Source organism: Panthera leo, chromosome E2, assembly GCF_018350215.1.
Source record: "Panthera leo isolate Ple1 chromosome E2, P.leo_Ple1_pat1.1, whole genome shotgun sequence".
Taxonomy (NCBI): domain Eukaryota; kingdom Metazoa; phylum Chordata; class Mammalia; order Carnivora; family Felidae; genus Panthera; species Panthera leo.
In genome coordinates, this window is record NC_056693.1 from 25,774,732 (window position 1) to 25,792,500 (window position 17,769).

General features: G+C 35.7%; 1 protein-coding gene across 7 annotated transcripts in view; it reads left to right on the forward strand.

Moving 5' to 3' along the window:
• Nucleotides 1-17,769, forward strand: part of PHKB (phosphorylase kinase regulatory subunit beta) — a 259,181-nt gene that overhangs the window by 233,324 nt on the left and 8,088 nt on the right. For 6 of the 7 annotated variants that reach the window (XM_042920506.1, XM_042920510.1, XM_042920507.1 and 3 more), the window contains 3 exons: nt 238-328; nt 3,134-3,336; nt 12,784-12,918. In XM_042920506.1, coding sequence (XP_042776440.1) covers nt 238-328; nt 3,134-3,336; nt 12,784-12,918 — 429 coding nt within the window. The remainder of the gene's footprint in view (nt 1-237; nt 329-3,133; nt 3,337-12,783; nt 12,919-17,769) is intronic. The other variant, XM_042920513.1, reaches the window with a different exon arrangement.

A 17,769-nucleotide genomic window follows, 5' to 3' on the forward strand; every position in this document is an offset into this window, starting at 1 on the left:
ATGGCATGAACAGTGCTGGTAACAGAGGTGAGGATGAGGAATCCCTCCCTAATTCTGGATGGTCTGCAGTCTGGGAGACTTCAGCTGTTAGGTCCAGGGTCTTAGGCTCAGTATTTCCTCCAAATTATTATGTGAGGACCTAATTGCACATTTTTCAGTCTCTTCCATCAGGGACCCCATTCATTCATCATCTTTTAGATTTGTCAACCTCTGGCGTGCTCTCTTCTTTGCCCCCAGGTCGGTTGTGCGCTGTGCAGCAAGTCTTTTAAGTAAAGTAGTGGACAGCCTGGCCCCATCCATTACTAATGTTTTAGTGCAGGGAAAACAGGTAAGTATCTGATTTTCAGACTGTCACTTGGTCACAATCACAAGTTTCTGGATAGGACTCTTGCTTTTAAATCTAGCAAGCCTCAGTGTTCTAGGCCTCTCAACCATATTAACAATGGCTCGAGCATTTCTACAGAAGGCTCCTTCCCCAAGCAAAACCTGGTCTTAAAAATGCACAGTTACTAAGTAGACCACTCCTTTTTCCTGCTGTACCTTAGAGCTGTGATTTTGAGTTCCTGTGTTTAGATCAGTGAAGATGCTGACCCAGAAAATGGATTAATTCCTACTGAGGTACTCCAGACAGGTTTAGGATAGGCAGGGCAAAGACAGGTGAATAGTGAAGGGCACATTTTTCCTTCTACTCCACATGAGAGTCTTCTCACCCTTAGAAATGCACTGACTCCCCAGATCCTTAACCTTTTGAGCCACGTCTCCCTGTAGCTCCTCCACTCCCACAAGGGACAGCTCTCAGCAGCTACTTCTCACAGAACCATCGCAGAACCAGCGGCCCTTCTCTCCACTGGGTTCTCAAAACAGGCCTATGACACTTCTCACAATCTGCCCTGGATTCCAGTTCATTTCAATGTGTGTCTCTCTACCCCAGGGTAGGCTGTGAACCCCTGGAAGTCAGGGCCCAGGTCTGGTCCTGTCCCAGCATGGGGTCTGGCTTGGAGTAGGCACTTGATGAATGTGGCTTGAATTGAGCCTGTGCATGTGGAATGTGGCTGCTCATTTCTTGTTTTGTTTTCTATAAGCTCTAATTACCTGGCTGAACCACCATTTGGTTGGAATGAAAACCTGTTTGCTTTTTTTCTCTTCTTTGGGAATGTGTGTGCTTTATTGTGTTTTCCTGACAGTTAACCTAGGGGTATAATAAGCTTTAATAATATGAAATACTTGTAACCTTCTTTAATAGAATCAGCCCATTGCTTACATTTCAGGGCTCTTAATTCATTGAAATTATATCATCTTGACATCCAGCTTGAAATGTTAGAATAGTAAGTTATTTTATCCTGTAGCATTTAATAACAATAACAAAGCAATAATACTAATTAAAACCCTTAAGAAAAAGTTAAATCACTTTCATGTATATTATTATCTCTATTTTCTCCAAATTATTAAGAGGTAGAATTTTCATCCTCATTTGTCAGCTACATAGACCAAGGTACAGGAAGTACCTTATCCAGTGCCCTTCCTCACCACAGTCCTCACCTCCAGCCATAGTCTCATACTGTTGCCCTGGACTGAACCACCTCTGAAAGAAAGTAAATCGGCTTTGGGAAGCTATTTTACCTTGGATTTTAGGTCCCTGTAGTATATTTGAAAATACAATTAATTCTACTGTCTATGAATAGATGAGAGGATTTTGGAGATCTTTGTCGTCTCCAAATGGCACCTGACACTTGGAGAAGGGTAGGTTAGTCATGTCCATTCTTTGCATTATATAGAGGCGCTTGCAGCTTGTGATCCTGAGACTCTGCTCCCCATATCCCGGAGCCTTGGAACCTGTCCTGAGGCTGTGGCTGGACCATTGCCCATCAGACCATCACATGTCCCAGGGAAATAGTCACTTAAGAGCTGAGTAAGCCTGGGAGGCTGATAGTTCAGGTGCATGAAGTCCATTCACTGACTGCATCTTACCCCTTTACAAAAAAGAAATGAGAATGGAGCAAAGTTTGCATTCGCTGATTCATGAAATGCTGAAAGTTAATACTGTTTAAACAAAGCACTTTCAGATCACCTCAAGCTCTCCGGAATGAAATAGTGGTTTAGTCGTCAATGCTTCCAGAGGCAGTAATGTGCCTTCTATTTGTTTTCTTCTTTACACACTGACATTTTAATAAAAGTAATTGCACTTGGACTAACTGGTTGGTACCACTTGTGATATAATAAACCAGCAGTTCTCAGTTTTCACTCCATCACAGAGTAGGGGCAAAAGACCCCATGTTCTGCTCTCTTCCCTCATCTCTGAAAATACAAGGGCCCTTTGATAAGCTCTTCATTTTCCTGCCTCTTATAATCGTGCACTGTCCATGGAAGAGAGAAGGAGAAGGGTAATGAGGGGGAAGGCAGACTCTTCTGGGAGACAAGATGCCAAGGAGAGAGGAGAGAGAGAAACCCAGTATTCCTCTTGCCAGCTTCAGCAGCACTCTCTGCTTTGAGTATTTGTTGTCATTTCCCTCTGTGCTTTCTCATTTCCTAGGCCTGTGGGCAGCCTCATTTATCTCTCTCCACAGGTGAGAGATACATCAACAAGTATTTTAATACTCGCTAGGTGCCTAACACTATGCCAAGAAAAGTGGGGGCTACACTAGAACCATATGACCTTGCATCTGCCTTTGAAAAGGTTATAGTGGCGTTAAAGAGCAAAAGTTCCACATGAGAAAATATAAAAGAAGTGAAAAATATACTCTCAAATACTAAATTGTATAGACTGTGCAGTAAAGTAAAACTATCCAATGTATTTTGGTTTCTCTGGGGAGTTTCTAGTACTAAAGTCATTCAGAATAATTTGCTCTTAATAGTTATTTATATTCCTTCCCTGCTTTTATCCACTCACCTTCACTCCCCTAACTGGGACCCTTACCTGCCCTCATATTTTAGACCAGACTGTGAGCCATCATGAACTCCAGTGGGAGTCACGCTTTGAAAGCCATTTTAATAAATAGCAGGAACAGTTATTCTACCTAATTCCCTAGCTCGCATAGAGTAATTTCAGCCTGCCAGTCATCCTGAGCCTTGATTTTTTTTTCTTTTATCTTTTAGTAGCTAGGAAGTTTTTGCAATAAAATTCTGCCACTTATAGGTAACTCTGGGTGCCTTTGGGCATGAAGAAGAGGTTATCTCTAATCCTTTGTCTCCAAGAGTGATTAAGAACATCATCTATTACAAGTGTAATACCCATGATGAGAGGGAGGCAGTCATTCAGCAAGAACTGGTCATCCATATTGGCTGGATCATCTCCAATAACCCTGAGTTATTCAGTGGCATGCTGAAAATACGAATTGGGTGAGTAAAGTGCTTTGTGTTTGCGTAAACAGAATTGTTCAAGGTGTCCTCCAACAGACTTGGCCTACCCCAGGCCTGGTGCGTATCTAGGAAAGCACATCTTTCTCTGAAATAATAGAGGCAACATCTGGTGGTTTGAAGAAATAAATACATGTGAACTGAAAGAATCTTCCTGTTTTTTTAACTCCCATGTTAGACATAACGACGTAACTGTTCTCTGGTAAAATCAAGCTCCAGGGATTTAAACAGCTACATCATGTTTTAAAAAGAAAACAACAACAAAACATAAGCATAATACTTGTAAAACTTTCTATAAATAAAATGGATAAGGCTTAAGAGAAGAATGATTTTCAGTAAAATTGGGTGTGAGGAAGATATACACTCAGGTAAAATTTTTGTTCTTTTAACAATATTCTGCTGCATCCATTTTCTACCAGAATCTAATTTTTAATTATTAAAATCATAAATTTTCTGTTTGGAGGAGAAATTAAAAGTAAGGATCTGACAACCTTGAATCCTCTTAATCAAGAATTTTATGAGGCAGTGTCGTAGGGCCAGTTGACGAGGCTTCAGCATTCAGAATTGAGGGTCCTGGCCACCACTTACCACTTTAGTGACCTGAGATAAATGATGCTGAGCCTCTCTAGCCTCACTTTCATACCAAGCTCATTGTTTTATGTGAGATGAAATGAGAGAATATGTTTTAAAACACTACCACAACCAAATAAAGTATAAATGCTTTTATTTAACATATTTTTATTGTAACATACATGAATATATTGTAATTGTAAGAATCAAACAATACTGCACATATAGAGTAATCTAATATATGGCCAATTGAGGGATGTTCTTTAAGTGTTTAAAAAGAATATATAGTCTGTCAGACACAAATATATGTGAGTGTGTGTGAGTATGAATAAGTGTATAACTTCCTAATTATATAAATGTATTGTTAGTATCTTTACTATTTCTATCCTACTTGATTTTTGGTGAAACATATTAATTTCTCATTTTAGTTATGGATTTATCCCCTCCTTGCATTTTTATCAGTTTTGTTTTGTATATTTTAAAGGGTATTTTTGTTTGTTTGTGGGACTTTATAATTTTAAAAATATATCTTCCCTTGTGCCATTTATTTTCTACTTGAATTCTTTTAAAAATATTTTAATTTCAAACATCTACAAAAGTGTAGAGACTAGTAATAAAATCTTATGTGCCCATACTTTCACTCAGTTTCAACAATTTCATCCTATGCCCTACCTATGACCCACCCTACCAACACCCCCTCTAGGTTAAAACAAATCCATCATATCATTCAATCTGTAAATACTTGAGTGTGCATAACAAATTATTTTTTGACTGATATTACTGCCATACCTGCTTTCTTTTTCTGTCATTATTAGCTTAGTATACTGTCTTCTATCTTTTTACCTTTAATGTTCTTTTTTCATTTAGTATAGATATATCTTTTATATTCAGGGTTTATGCTGTATTTATTTCTAATTCAATCTTAGATTATCTTTTCATTTGTGCCTTTCATTTCATTTCATTTGTGCCATTTCTTCTCTATTTTGACTTACTCATTCCTACCTTTTTTGTCTGTTTACTATTACAACTAAGGTTTTAGTTTTGCACATGAGTATGAAGCACTTTATGAGAAATGATTACCTAGTTTTTCCTTCAAAAAATTACATATAAAAAAACTAGTTGCTTATTTGGCAGGATCTGCCTACCTCTTGTTTCAACAATTCTCATTCCAGGAATTTAGACCTGTTTTACAGGACTCTTCATTCCAGCAGTGTTTGAAAGAGTGAAACATTGGGAACAAGCTGCATATCCATCACTAGCAAATTGTTTAAATAAATTGTGATAGCCATGTAGTAAAATGCCGTGCAGCCATTACAAGTAACAAGAGAAAGCCTATACTGACATTTATAAATGTCCAAGATAAATTAAGTGAAACAGTAAGTAAGTTGCAAATGTATTGTTCCATTTTTTAATAAAAGAGAAATAATAATACTGCACATATATGTATATATGGGGAAATATCTGAAAAATGGAAATAAAATTAGTGTCTGTTATATTCTCTAGATTTCTACTTTTAAGTTATATTTTTCAGTTTTATTTCAAGTTTTTTATTTGAGATTATTATTTTTAAACTTTTTGCCTGATTTCAATTATAACATATTTCAGGTGAATTTCCCAATCTTTGGTCCCCTTTCTTTTGATATCAAGAAGTGAGTTTACTCAGCATAGAACTTGACCTTAATTTTTATCTCTTAAAATTGTTCTTTTCAAAGATTTAGAGGTATTCCAAATCAATTATAAAGACTTTGAGTCATACCCTGATTTGTTCGGTGTGTTTGCTCTAGTATTTTTAACTCCAACCTCTTGACTATATATAAGGATACAGAAATGAGTCTTTCATGTATGTTGTCTGTGTGTTGTCGGTAAATGAAAGGAAATGTGATTCTCTGTATCCATACAAGGTATTAAAAGTACTCTATTGTCCCAGACTCAGGCATTGCTCTGAAGCTGAGAAGCAAAGGTTATAACTCTTCCAAAGCACATTCTTTGTAATAAATGTTCTATTCAGGAAAGCCTCTTTAAGTGATAGTCATCCTGGCAGAGGTCTAAACAAAGCCTTGGAGTAAAAGTTAACGGTTTCCCAAGATTTTACTTCCAGTGCTGTGTTTTTCAGCCTTTAGTACTTTTCCTTTACTGCTTATTCAGCATTTTAGGCTAATTTATTTTCTTCCAAAAACCCATTGGAATTTCCTTTCTTGAATTCAAATCTGACCTGAAGCTTCTTTCTCTTCATGGAAATGAAATATGTTTATTCTAAAAATAGTTTTCTTCCTGGTTTTGTTTTTGTTTTTGTTTGTTTTTGGGTTTTTTTGGTATCTGCTACTCTATATGTTTAGTGCCTTCCATGAGAAATAACATACTCTTTTTTCCTTAAACTGTGTCACCCAAAATAAAAATGTCAGGACAGCAGCATGTGACTTAGTATTTAATGATAGCAGAAAACCTCCTAATGAAGATTTGCCATGAAACTTTAATTATTCATTGTCCTGAACCTCATCCTGGAATTAATTATGGCATTATATTTCCATTTTGAGTATTAATAGTGTCCCTGCCTAACTCATTAATGTGTATTTCCCTCTCACGTGGGACACACAGGGTCAGCCCTAAATACTGGTACATTTTCAGTTGGAGAGAAGTCTGTTTTTTCAAAAACGTGTAATTTATTTGAGAAATTTACTTCTGCTGAGGATTTGGACCACATCTTATCTTCCTGTATGTATCAGGTCTAGCTCACAGGTCTAGCTCAATAAAATTTGAGCATTGTTTAATATATAGGTTATAAGCAAATTCAGATAGCAGATTCAGATAGACAGTGATGGGGATTTTAGGAAAAATAAAAGATAGCATATCTCTGTGCTTATTAAATAAAGAAATAAAGGACTCTTTTACTTTTGATAAATACCCTTGATTTGTACAAGTTGTGTCCTTCAGGATATTACCAAGTTAAATAGGGCTTTGTTAAATGAAAATGCAGTCATACATGTAGAAGGTAGAAGGATATAGCACTTTTCACCATCATTTATTAGTTGAGTGGTACAGTTAATCACATCAGAGTATGGTATGAGTTGCTTTATAATGGTACCTCTCTAAACAGCATTCCCAATAAGGATCTAAGGGGATACCCATATAAATAACAAACATGTGGTTAGTGCACTCAGAAGTTCACTGTGATAAACTATTTCCACCTGTTCTTCCAACATAACCACAGAAATTATTTATTGAATGCCTATTATATACTACACAATATGCTAAAATACTCACATATATTATCTGATTAATCCATTCAACAAGTTTGAGGCAGGCACTAGTACCATTTTAAAATCAACAAACCGGGATTCAGAGCTTAGATAACCTGTCTTAGTCAAACCAGTATGTCAAAGTGAGATTTATACCCAGATCTGCCTGACTCCAAAGTTCTTGTTCTTTGATCTTAAGTACTTCGTGTGTGCTTTCACTTATGTATACTGTTGCTGTTTTCTCAGGAAACAGTCATTGATGTTTTTCTAAAACCTTATGGCCTTTATGGTGTCTTCCACATGATTTCCACTTATGACCCATTTTGTGTTCAAGTATTCATGTAGCAATTATGATGTACTTTGGCTCCGGATGCTATTTGTCTTTTGTTTATCACTCCTCTAATTTGGCATCAGTACAGTTTAGCATTGTACAATGCGAGGCACACCAAAAAGCCTGAATAGTTAGAAGTTAATATGAGAAATGAGATTTTGCCCCTTTATTCATCATGAGACCAAACAAATGGGGATGATTTGGAATTGATTCTAAATTAGCCCTTTGTACACTGTAAGAAATGCATTAAGATGCAATGAAAATTTAGCAAAGTAACTTGCCCAAGGTCACAAGACCATGAACCAGGAATTGAACCTAGAGTGAATGTCTCCAGTGTTCATGTTTCCCCATCCCCTATTCCAGCTTTCTTGTCTATAAAATAAGGAAGCTATCCCTGCTTTCGCTTCCTCAGTGGATTGTGGGGATTTTGGGTAAGCAATGTGAAAATGTTTTGCAAAGCTTCAACATTATTTCTGTGACATTGAGTAATTTGAGGTCCTCTATCATGTGGCTTTTGGAGAACAGGTGACTCTAGGGATATCTTTATACATGCCATAAATGCCAAGAAGAAGGAACCTCTCACATCCAACACACATTCATACTCTCTCTCTCTCTCTCTCTCTCTCTCTCTCTCTCTCATATCTTCCAGTCCTAGGCTTGCAAAGACCCTCTGATCCCACAAGATACATTCACCCTCAAGGTATCCCTTTCTGCCATGGTTGTTTCTCCTTGAGAACCCAATGCAAATGATCCCCAAGCATTTCACACAGAAACCTTAAGTCAAAATCCCTTTTGGATTCTCTGCTGCCATCTGACATGGTCTCACCCCTCCATCACTTGATCTTCCCTCATGAAATACTTGGCAAACACCTGTGCCCATAGTGCTCTTCTACCACATTGACAGAAAGGTCTTGGAACCTTGTTTCTATTCTAGGGATGTAGACAACATTAGAGCAGCACAGTTATCCTGTCTGTGGAGCTTTTGATAGTGTCCCTCTGAAAGATCTTTTTGTATCTTTTTAATATCTTTTTATTGCATTTTATCCTAATCAGTTTTACTCAGACCTCAGCTCCCTTAAGTGAATGGCTTCCTTGAGTGTTAGTTTACTACCAGCAGCAAACACATGTTTCTTTACAAGAATTTACCTTGAATTAGTTCCTGGAAAGTTTTAGTTTGCTTAATGATGAGCAAATTATTTATTTATAGGGTCCTTGAATGTCAAGTTTCTTATAAATTGTTAAACTTGTTGCTCCTCTAAGTCACCCGTTTGTGTATTATCGTGATTGCAGCATGATTTAAAAAAAAAGGGGGTAGTGTTATAGAAAACATTCTTTGTTTTACTTCCTTAGTTAATTAAAGCATTTCAGACTCATTGACATCAAAATTTTTACTATTGTTTCTCTTATTGATTATGAATAAAGAGATTGATAGTTCAGTTAGCTTTTAACACCATATTCTTCCCAAAATCCCAAAAATACAAACACAGCCTTATATCCTAGGCTGAATGGACATAAGATATAAGGACATTTGTCTTAGTCACAGCACACATACCTGGAACTCCTCAGCCCTATGTATACTTTTATCTCTCTGTTTTAACCTTTCTCTCTGAGGTTTTGGGTTTGTTTTTTTTTTTTAATTTATTTATTTACATCACCCACTGCCTCAGTTGCTTTAAACCAGTATTTCTTTTCTCTTTTTTCCAAGGTTAATCCTGCCAGTGCGATTTCTCAACATTACTGCGATAGGCACTCCTGTGAACAAAATTAACCTGCTAACAGGAATGGTATTCTAGTCTGATAATGATTTGATTTGCTGTCTCATTATTGATTTGTGCTCCAGCTTTCATGTTGAAATAGATCAAGTTCCTGACAGGCCCATTACTGTAAAGACCTCCAATCAACTGCTTTCTGCTCTAGGTCTGTCAGTCAGGCTTTAGTAGGAGATAACCCCTGAGGATATATGTTATCAAGCCTTTTTCATCTCTGCTTTTCATACTGCCAGGACATCCTCTGTAAGTAATTATGATTTAGGCATGTCTTGTCTTCTGATGCCCACAACTGAGTTTGTAGATCATACATGTGGTGCTTAGAGAAGGCCGTTGATGTCATAGGTACTAGACTGTAACATTGCTTGTGCAGTAAAGGAAAGAGGAGGTAATTAGAGCTCTGAGTTCGTTAGCATGGCTTGATACTCATTCAATGGTCTTTGTTTTTGACATTTGATATGAGGTGAGGAAGTGAGATGATGGAGCTCCCCTACCTCTATTCTGATTATTTCAGGGGTAGAGTGAGTGAGTCATTGTTCTCCAGCTTCTATAGGAAGCTCAGTTTGCCTTATGAAATCATCACTCTCTCTGTATTAATATGAATCAAGCAGAAAAGTCCCTTCCTGCAATTTTCCCATCTCCTCTTATATGGCTTAGTAAATGCTTGCAGAGAGTTATTCATTCACTTGTTTAACAGCAAACTTGGCAAACACTGAGTATCTTCAAATAGGCTTAAAATGATTATTTTTAAAATTGTTTCTGGCTATGAATTAGTTATATTCTTTATGGCATGTTTTCAAAAAATGTCAGCTGTCCTGGTTTACCAATGATGTCAGATTTCCGTATACTTCATTGTATATTTCACTCCTTGATTGGGGCATGTTGGAAAGAAAAATACAAACACATATACAATATGCTTACTAACCTCACAACAAGAGAGTTTTTAGAAGGATAAGGTTATCCCTAGGACTATATAGGAATACTATTCCACCTTTTCATAGTTTTCCAGCAGCGCTGAAGAATTCATTATTCTCAAATCAAACCTTCATACATATGAAGGTTGATCTGGTCAGTCGTGTATCTGCCACTTTCTCATTTGCTTATTGGCAAGTAAGGCATGTCCCTTGTTCTTTAGACAGACTGAATTTATACGGATGTGGTCCAAGGACAACCTTCATTTTTTTGAACTTCCACATTTGCTTGCTTGCTTGCTTTCCCCATCTTGCGTTAAGTGCTTTTACATTGGAATTGTCACATCAGATTTGATGACTTTGTTAGTGGGAATGAGGGTAAGAAGTGAGACATTCTCATGCAAAGGAATTGATGCCCTTTTGTATTAGTAGTTCTAAAAATGGATTAAATGTTTTTGAATTTTTGCACTGTGTTACTCACTTGGTAATTTACTTTCTCTGTCTCTGACTGCTGTATAGTAGTTTATGTCTAAGACTTTTGCTATGTTTTAGTCCTTTGAATAATTCCAAGCTAAAAAGATTAGTTTGGACAATATTTTTGAATGAATAAATGTATTTTAATAATCTGACAGATAAATTATATTCATTTGTGCTGGAATGAATGAAAGACGGTCACTTTGTTTCTTTGGTGACTGTTGAGTGCAATGTTTTCTATAATTTGGCTCACAGAACTGGTGAGATTTTGTAAACAGAAGGAAGAAGCCTGAGGGAAATTTGTATATCTCCAACTATCTTTGTTTCTGGTACTAAATATTTTAAAAGGTAAATGTGATAAGTAATGTTCAGTTTTAATAACTCAAGTTTTGGAGGATTTTAGAATGATAGCATTTAAAAATTAAGTTACTTATTTTAGAAGACGACACCTCCTTTTTTTGGTTTCATTTTTTTTAAACAATTGTATTTATTTTTTACTTATTTATTTTTTTAATATGAAATTTATTGTCAAATTGGTTCCCATACAACACCCAGTGCTCATCCCAACAGGTGCCCTCCTCAATACCCATCACCAACCCCCCCCCCCTTCCACCCTCCATCAACCCTCAGTTTGTTCTCAGTTTGTAAGAGTCTCTTATGTTTTGGCTCCCTCCCTCTCTCAACTTTTTCTTTTTCCTTTCCCTCCCCATAGTCTTCTGTTAAGTTTCTCAGGATCCACATAAGAGTGAAAACATATGGTATCTGTGTTTCTCTGTATGATTTATTTCACTTAGCATAACACTCTCCAGTTCCATCCACGTTGCTACAAAAGGCCAGATTTCATTCTTTCTCATTGCCACGTAGTATTCCATTGTGTATATAAACCACAATTTCTTTATCCATTCATCAGTTGATGGACATTTAGGCTCTTTCCATAATTTGGCAATTGTTGAAAATGCTGCTATAAACACTGGGGTACAAGTGCCCCTATGCATCAGCACTCCTGTATCCCTTGGGTAAATTCCTAGCAGTGCTATTGCTGGGTCATAGAGTAGATCTAATTTTAATGTTTTGAGGAACCACCACACTGTTTTCTTTCTAGCTGCTGAGTTGCACTGTCTCTGTTTGTTAAGTGTTCGCTGAAGGATTTAAGGATAAAGCATAGGAATCTGCTGTGTAAAACTAATTCCCTAGCTCTTCCTAATGGTGTGTAGAGTTCTGGTTCCCTAAGGCACAGTATTATTCCATGATTTTCTTTGGTTTGCATAACTAGTTTATCTGAGTTCTTTTCTCACAATACAGTAAATGAAAGAAATGAGATGAAACTGTATAAGTACTTATTAAAAGCTTCTGGAATTAAAAAGTAAAATAACTTACATATAAAATAATTAAACATTAGACCTTGGAAAATACAAGGCACACAAATAGTACTCCATAAATGCTTGTCTAAGTAATTACATTAAAGCTTCTGCAATAAAAAAAATATATATATATTTTGTGAACAACATTTAAATATCTATTAAAGGATACATTCTTTAAGAATAGGTACATGGACAGCATTTAAATATCTATATTTAAATATCTATAAAGAAGACTTTCTGAAATGTATTTGTTAAATAAAGCGTGTTCTCTAATATATTAGTATGATTGAGTTATAACTAACTGCGTCCATGTATTTCAAAGTCAGGTTCTTCTCTGTGCCCTCCAATCACAAGGGATTGACTGCAAAATAAAGGAAATAGGTGAAAGTGTCCTTCCTGGGAAAGAAACATTTCTATAATAGCATATCTCAACCCATTTCTTAAAATGAATTGTTTTTATCCTATTTGTTTTTTGCATAGACCTAGTATAATGAAAATAATAGTGTAGCAGCTATTGTATACAGTATGCTTTAAGTACTTACCTATTTTCATGTTTACTACCTAACCACATATGCAAGAGCAGGCCTCTTTTTTAGGAATCTGATCATGTCACATAATCTTGATGGAAGTAATTATATCAGCAGTTTAGAAAATTCAGATGGCCTTTTCTTCATTCCCCTTTGAATGGGTCAGTGCTGTTAACAGGAGCATTGCCATGAGAAGCATGAGATGATTTTATTTCAAGAGTTATTGATTCATGCTTCTCCTCTTTTGTTTCAGGTGGATCATTCATGCTATGGAGTATGAACTACAGATCCGTGGTGGAGACAAGCCAGCCAGAGACTTGTATCAGCTGTCACCTAGTGAAGTTAAACAGCTTCTGTTGGATATTCTTCAGCCTCAACAGAATGGAGGGTAATGAGAACCTTTTATTACCCATAGAACATTCTGGATTTACAGTAACATCATACTTGGATATATACACAAAATTAATAAGATAGTAATAAGAAATAAAATGCAGCAGAGTATCAGAGGTCACCTTACTAGGTAGACAGTGTACACAGAGATGCTAATTAAAATGTCTATCTTCAGTTGTGATTTTCTGTTGATTTTAATTTTTATTTTTTTCAGGTATAGTTTATCAGTGTTTCTTAATTATTATTATTTTGTGCAAACTGTAATGCTCCATACCACTTTGGTCAGTTCCCTTTCTGAACCTTTGTAGCACTCACCATCTCCTCCCAACATTTTGGCATGAAGATTTGCGTTTGGTAACATTATTTAAATAAGTTGCCTGGGACTCTGTCTCTCTAAGTAGACTATAAACTTCTTCAAATGGGCTAAACCATTTGATAGACTTAACTTGTACTAAGCTTAGAATAAGAGCAAAACAAGTACTTATGCAATGTATTGAATTGAAGAACATTTTATTACAGAAAGAAGTTTAATATAATTATTTAGGCAAGCATTTATTAGCACCATTTGTGTGCCTGATATTTTCTAAGGTGGTATAGTTATATGCCTAGAAAACAAGTCTTCCATAAAAGTAGATTTGAGCAAATGGAGAGACATCTTTGTTCTTAGAGAGGCACACTCAACATTAAAAAGATATCAGTTATAAATGTAATGCAATTCCAAAAAAAATTCCAACAAACTGTTTATGGAGTTAGACTAGTTAATACTAAACTTCATATGGAGAAACAAACATGCAAGAATAACCAGAGGACTTGCCCTAACAGGGAAACATACCGTAGAGCCTCTGTGATAAAAATAGTGTGAAGCTGGCACATGAACGCATAAAGAGGCCAGCTGAACAGAATGGAAAGTCCAGAAATAGACCTAAACACATATGGAAATTTAACAGGTGATAAAGGTGATATCTCATATTACTGGGTCAAGGATGAACTTTTTAAATAAATAGTGATGGGACAACTGGATAGCCATTTAGGAAAAGATAAAATCAAATCCATACTTTATACTATACACAAGAATAAACTCTAAATAGATCTGATATCTGAATGTAAAAAATGAAACTATACCAGTGCTAAAAGAAGACATGGGTAAATTCTGCTTTAACCTCAATATGGGAAAGGCTTTCTAACTCTGGCTCAAATCTAGGGGCATTAAAAGATTAATAAGACTATATAAAAATTTAAAACATCATTTTGCATGGCAGAAAATAGTTTCAGAAGACAGCTGAGAAACTGGAACAAAACATAGACTATAAAGAGCTAATGTCCAAGAATTCTTAAAAACTGTGGGACAAAGAACCAATAACCCAAGAGATAAACAGGAAAAAAATACAATTAATCAATTCCTTTAAAACATAAAAAAAAATGGACCTTAGATATTTGAAAAGATGTTTGAACTAAGTCATAATTGGAGAAATGTAAATTAAAACATCTATTGGATACCATTTCTCATCTATCAGACTGGCAAAAGTTAAACAGCATGACAGACGTTTGCTGAGGCTGTAGGGAAAGAGACACTCTCATACATAGCTGGTGGGTACAGCCCTTCTGTATGGGAACTTGGCAACATCTAAAACAAGTCTACATGTATATTTACCCTTTGACTTTCAGGAATCTATTCGGAAAATGTGCTTCCAACCATATGAAAATACATATGTATGCAATATTACTCATTGCATCATTGTTTATAATTATAAATTTTGGAACACCCATTACCGAAATGCCCATACATGGGAGATTATTTGAATAAGCTGTGGCGCATGCACACAGTAGGGTATGAGGCAGCTGTGAAAACAAGGAGAGTTGTCTCTGAACTGATACGGAATCATTTCTAGGCTATATTGTTACATGAAAACAACAAAATGCAAAGATCATCTGTAGTATGCTACTCTTCATGTAAGAAAGAAGATTATCTCCTCATTTGTATGGAAAAAAATACAGAAAGGTTAAATCAGATACTAAGGAGACTGGCTACCTCCCTGGTTACCTTCAGGGAGTGGGTGGGAACAGGGTGGAAAGAAAGGACAGCTGGGTACAGGGTAATAGGGCTGAATGAGAGAGCAGTAATTCCCTGAATATACCTTTTTTAAATAGCTCTGATTCTTAAACTTTAGTAATATTTTATATGCCTAAAATGTAAATAATTAAAATTAATCCAAATGTGGAAAAAAAATAAAACAATACGAATAGTAACAAATGAACCTAACTGTATTACAAATGAATAATATTCCCACCCTGAAGGGAGGGGAGAAGAAAAGAATTAACCCAAGTACCTTTGGAAAACATTTCTAGATACTATAAAGCTAAAGGAAAAAAAAAAGAGCTATACACAAATACTGTACTTATTAGTTAATAAGGTTTTTTTTTCCTCACAGAGGTAGGGATTGGTAATTTTGAAATTGCTGTATATATTGTGTAAATATATTGTGGGTAATGAGAGCCGGATTTCTCTCTGTCAGAGAATGTAGTTAGAAATGAGTGAAGGGGAAGGATTAGAATATATCCTGTAGTGGTGGATTGAAATTGAAAATGTCAGTATGAATTCATGGTTTTCACACAGATGGACAGCTACAGAAATAAACGTGGATATGTGTGTATATGTGAGTATACGTCCGTATCTTTTTTGGCTCTGTCCACTGAGAGGACCCAGAAGCAGTGAAACTCACACAACAGTGAGCAAACCTGGTGCCCAGATACTGATTTCTAAATAATATTTTTTAAGAGGAACCAACATTCCATGGAAAAAATGTTTGATTCCAGGGCTGGGGTAAGAAAAATACAGGATGAGCCTAGAGCATCTTATGGTACCAGAAGTAAGATAATGTTGAAAAAAATTATAGAAATGTGTTAGAAGGATACTGGAGACATACTGGAGGAGGCTCAATGGCCAAAGCTAGGATAATTTGAGCAAGAAAAGAAATAATAATAGTATTGAATAAGAACCCATAGGATAAATGTCCAAGAGTCCATGCTGATATAAATAGATAAATGGGATAGAAGGGATTCTTCTTGATAGTAGAATTCCAATTAATAAGTGTAGATGGAATGATGAAAATAGAAACTCATCATTAGACAAATACAATAGTAATAATTGTTGCAAGCAATAACCATCAATGGATGCTCAAATTTAGTGGGTGGAAGTAGGATGAGAAATGAAAAATTTGTATAATTTAAAAGTATTTCCACTCAAGATACTTTTTAATTGCAAAAGAAAAATATTAACTTTATAATGAAGAAACCCAGTTGACTCTACCTTAGTCAAATGATCAAGGATAGCATCCCTGGAATAAGACACATCAGTATCATGTATTCCCTGACAATGATGTACTGAAAAGGCACAACTACTTCCAGGTATTCTTGCCAAAAATGCATAATCTAATTCTAATCATGAGAAAACATCAGATAAACCCAAAGTGAGGAATATTCAACAAAATAACTGACATTTCTAAAATGTTAAATTCATGAAAGATGAAAGAAAATTGAGGAACTGTCACAGATTGGAAGAACCTAAGGGGACTTGGAAATCAAATGCAGTGTGGGGTCCTGGATTGGACCCATGACCAAAACAAGGACTTTAGTGGTAAAATGGCATAATTTGAATAAGATCCGTAACTAATAGTATTGTGTCAATGTTCATTTCCTGGTTCTGATAGTTGTTATGTACTATAACAGACTAGGGGAAGCTGAGTATACAGGAACTTTGTGAATTACTTTTTGACTTTTCTGTAAGTCTAAAATTTTTCAAAGTAAAAAGCCAAAAAATAAAAACAAAAGTGAGGTCCTCAAAAATAATTCTTCATCTCCATTATGAGTATTCACACACTTCTATTTTGTTGTTCTAAGCAAACATCTCCTTTTTATAATATTAATCATGACTGTATAGAACTCTGAAAATACCATTTTTTCTGGTTGCCATACAAAGGGGATAGGAAAAAAAAATCAAATGCAGAGTCCTGGGTATTCAGTTTGCACACCCATTATCCAAAGTAAAACATCACCAAGGAACCCCTACACCTCTGGGCTTTTTCTCTTTGGCATAGCACTGAACCGAGCCACACAAGTCTGGGCCTGCCAAAAAAAATCTGTGCATCCAAAAAAGATGCCTCACTCATTTATGCAGTTTTAAATTTTTATTGGTCCTCTTCCATCAGAACCAAAATAATCTTTTTCAGTATACTGTCTCCTGCATAGTCATTTTCCTACCTAGAAATATTGTTGGTCACATACTTACCTTGTGGCTGATGGTATATTTCATTTGATGCTTGTTTTAATACCAAGTATAAAAAGTATGTATCTGTTCCTAGCTTCACCTTTTGGAACAATATGCTACTGTGTCATTTGTATGTTCTTTTCAAATTATGCAAGTTCTGCATCTTTAGCAATTTGTGAGTATTATATCTTTAAGATGTAATACTTAATCCATGGAAATAAGAGATCTAGAATTTTGGCTTATCACTATGGTGTGATTACTGTGACATGTAAGATTTTGTAGCTGATTTTTCAGCACTGGTACTTTGGCCATATTTAAATAGAAAATGAATGTAAAGTTTAAAGTTTAAAACAAGATATATTTCGTTAGATACATAATGCTTTTTTGAGTCTTCATTATTTATCAAGTGTTTATTAATCATCTTTCTGGGGGGGGGGGTATATAGGAGTGATCAAGCCATATGATGTCCATGCTTTCATGAAGGTTATATTTTATTGCATATAAGGACCGCATGAAGTTATTTCAAAATTGGCTGCTTCTGTGTTTTTAAATGGAGCTTCTTTGCATATTAGGAAGTTATTTGAT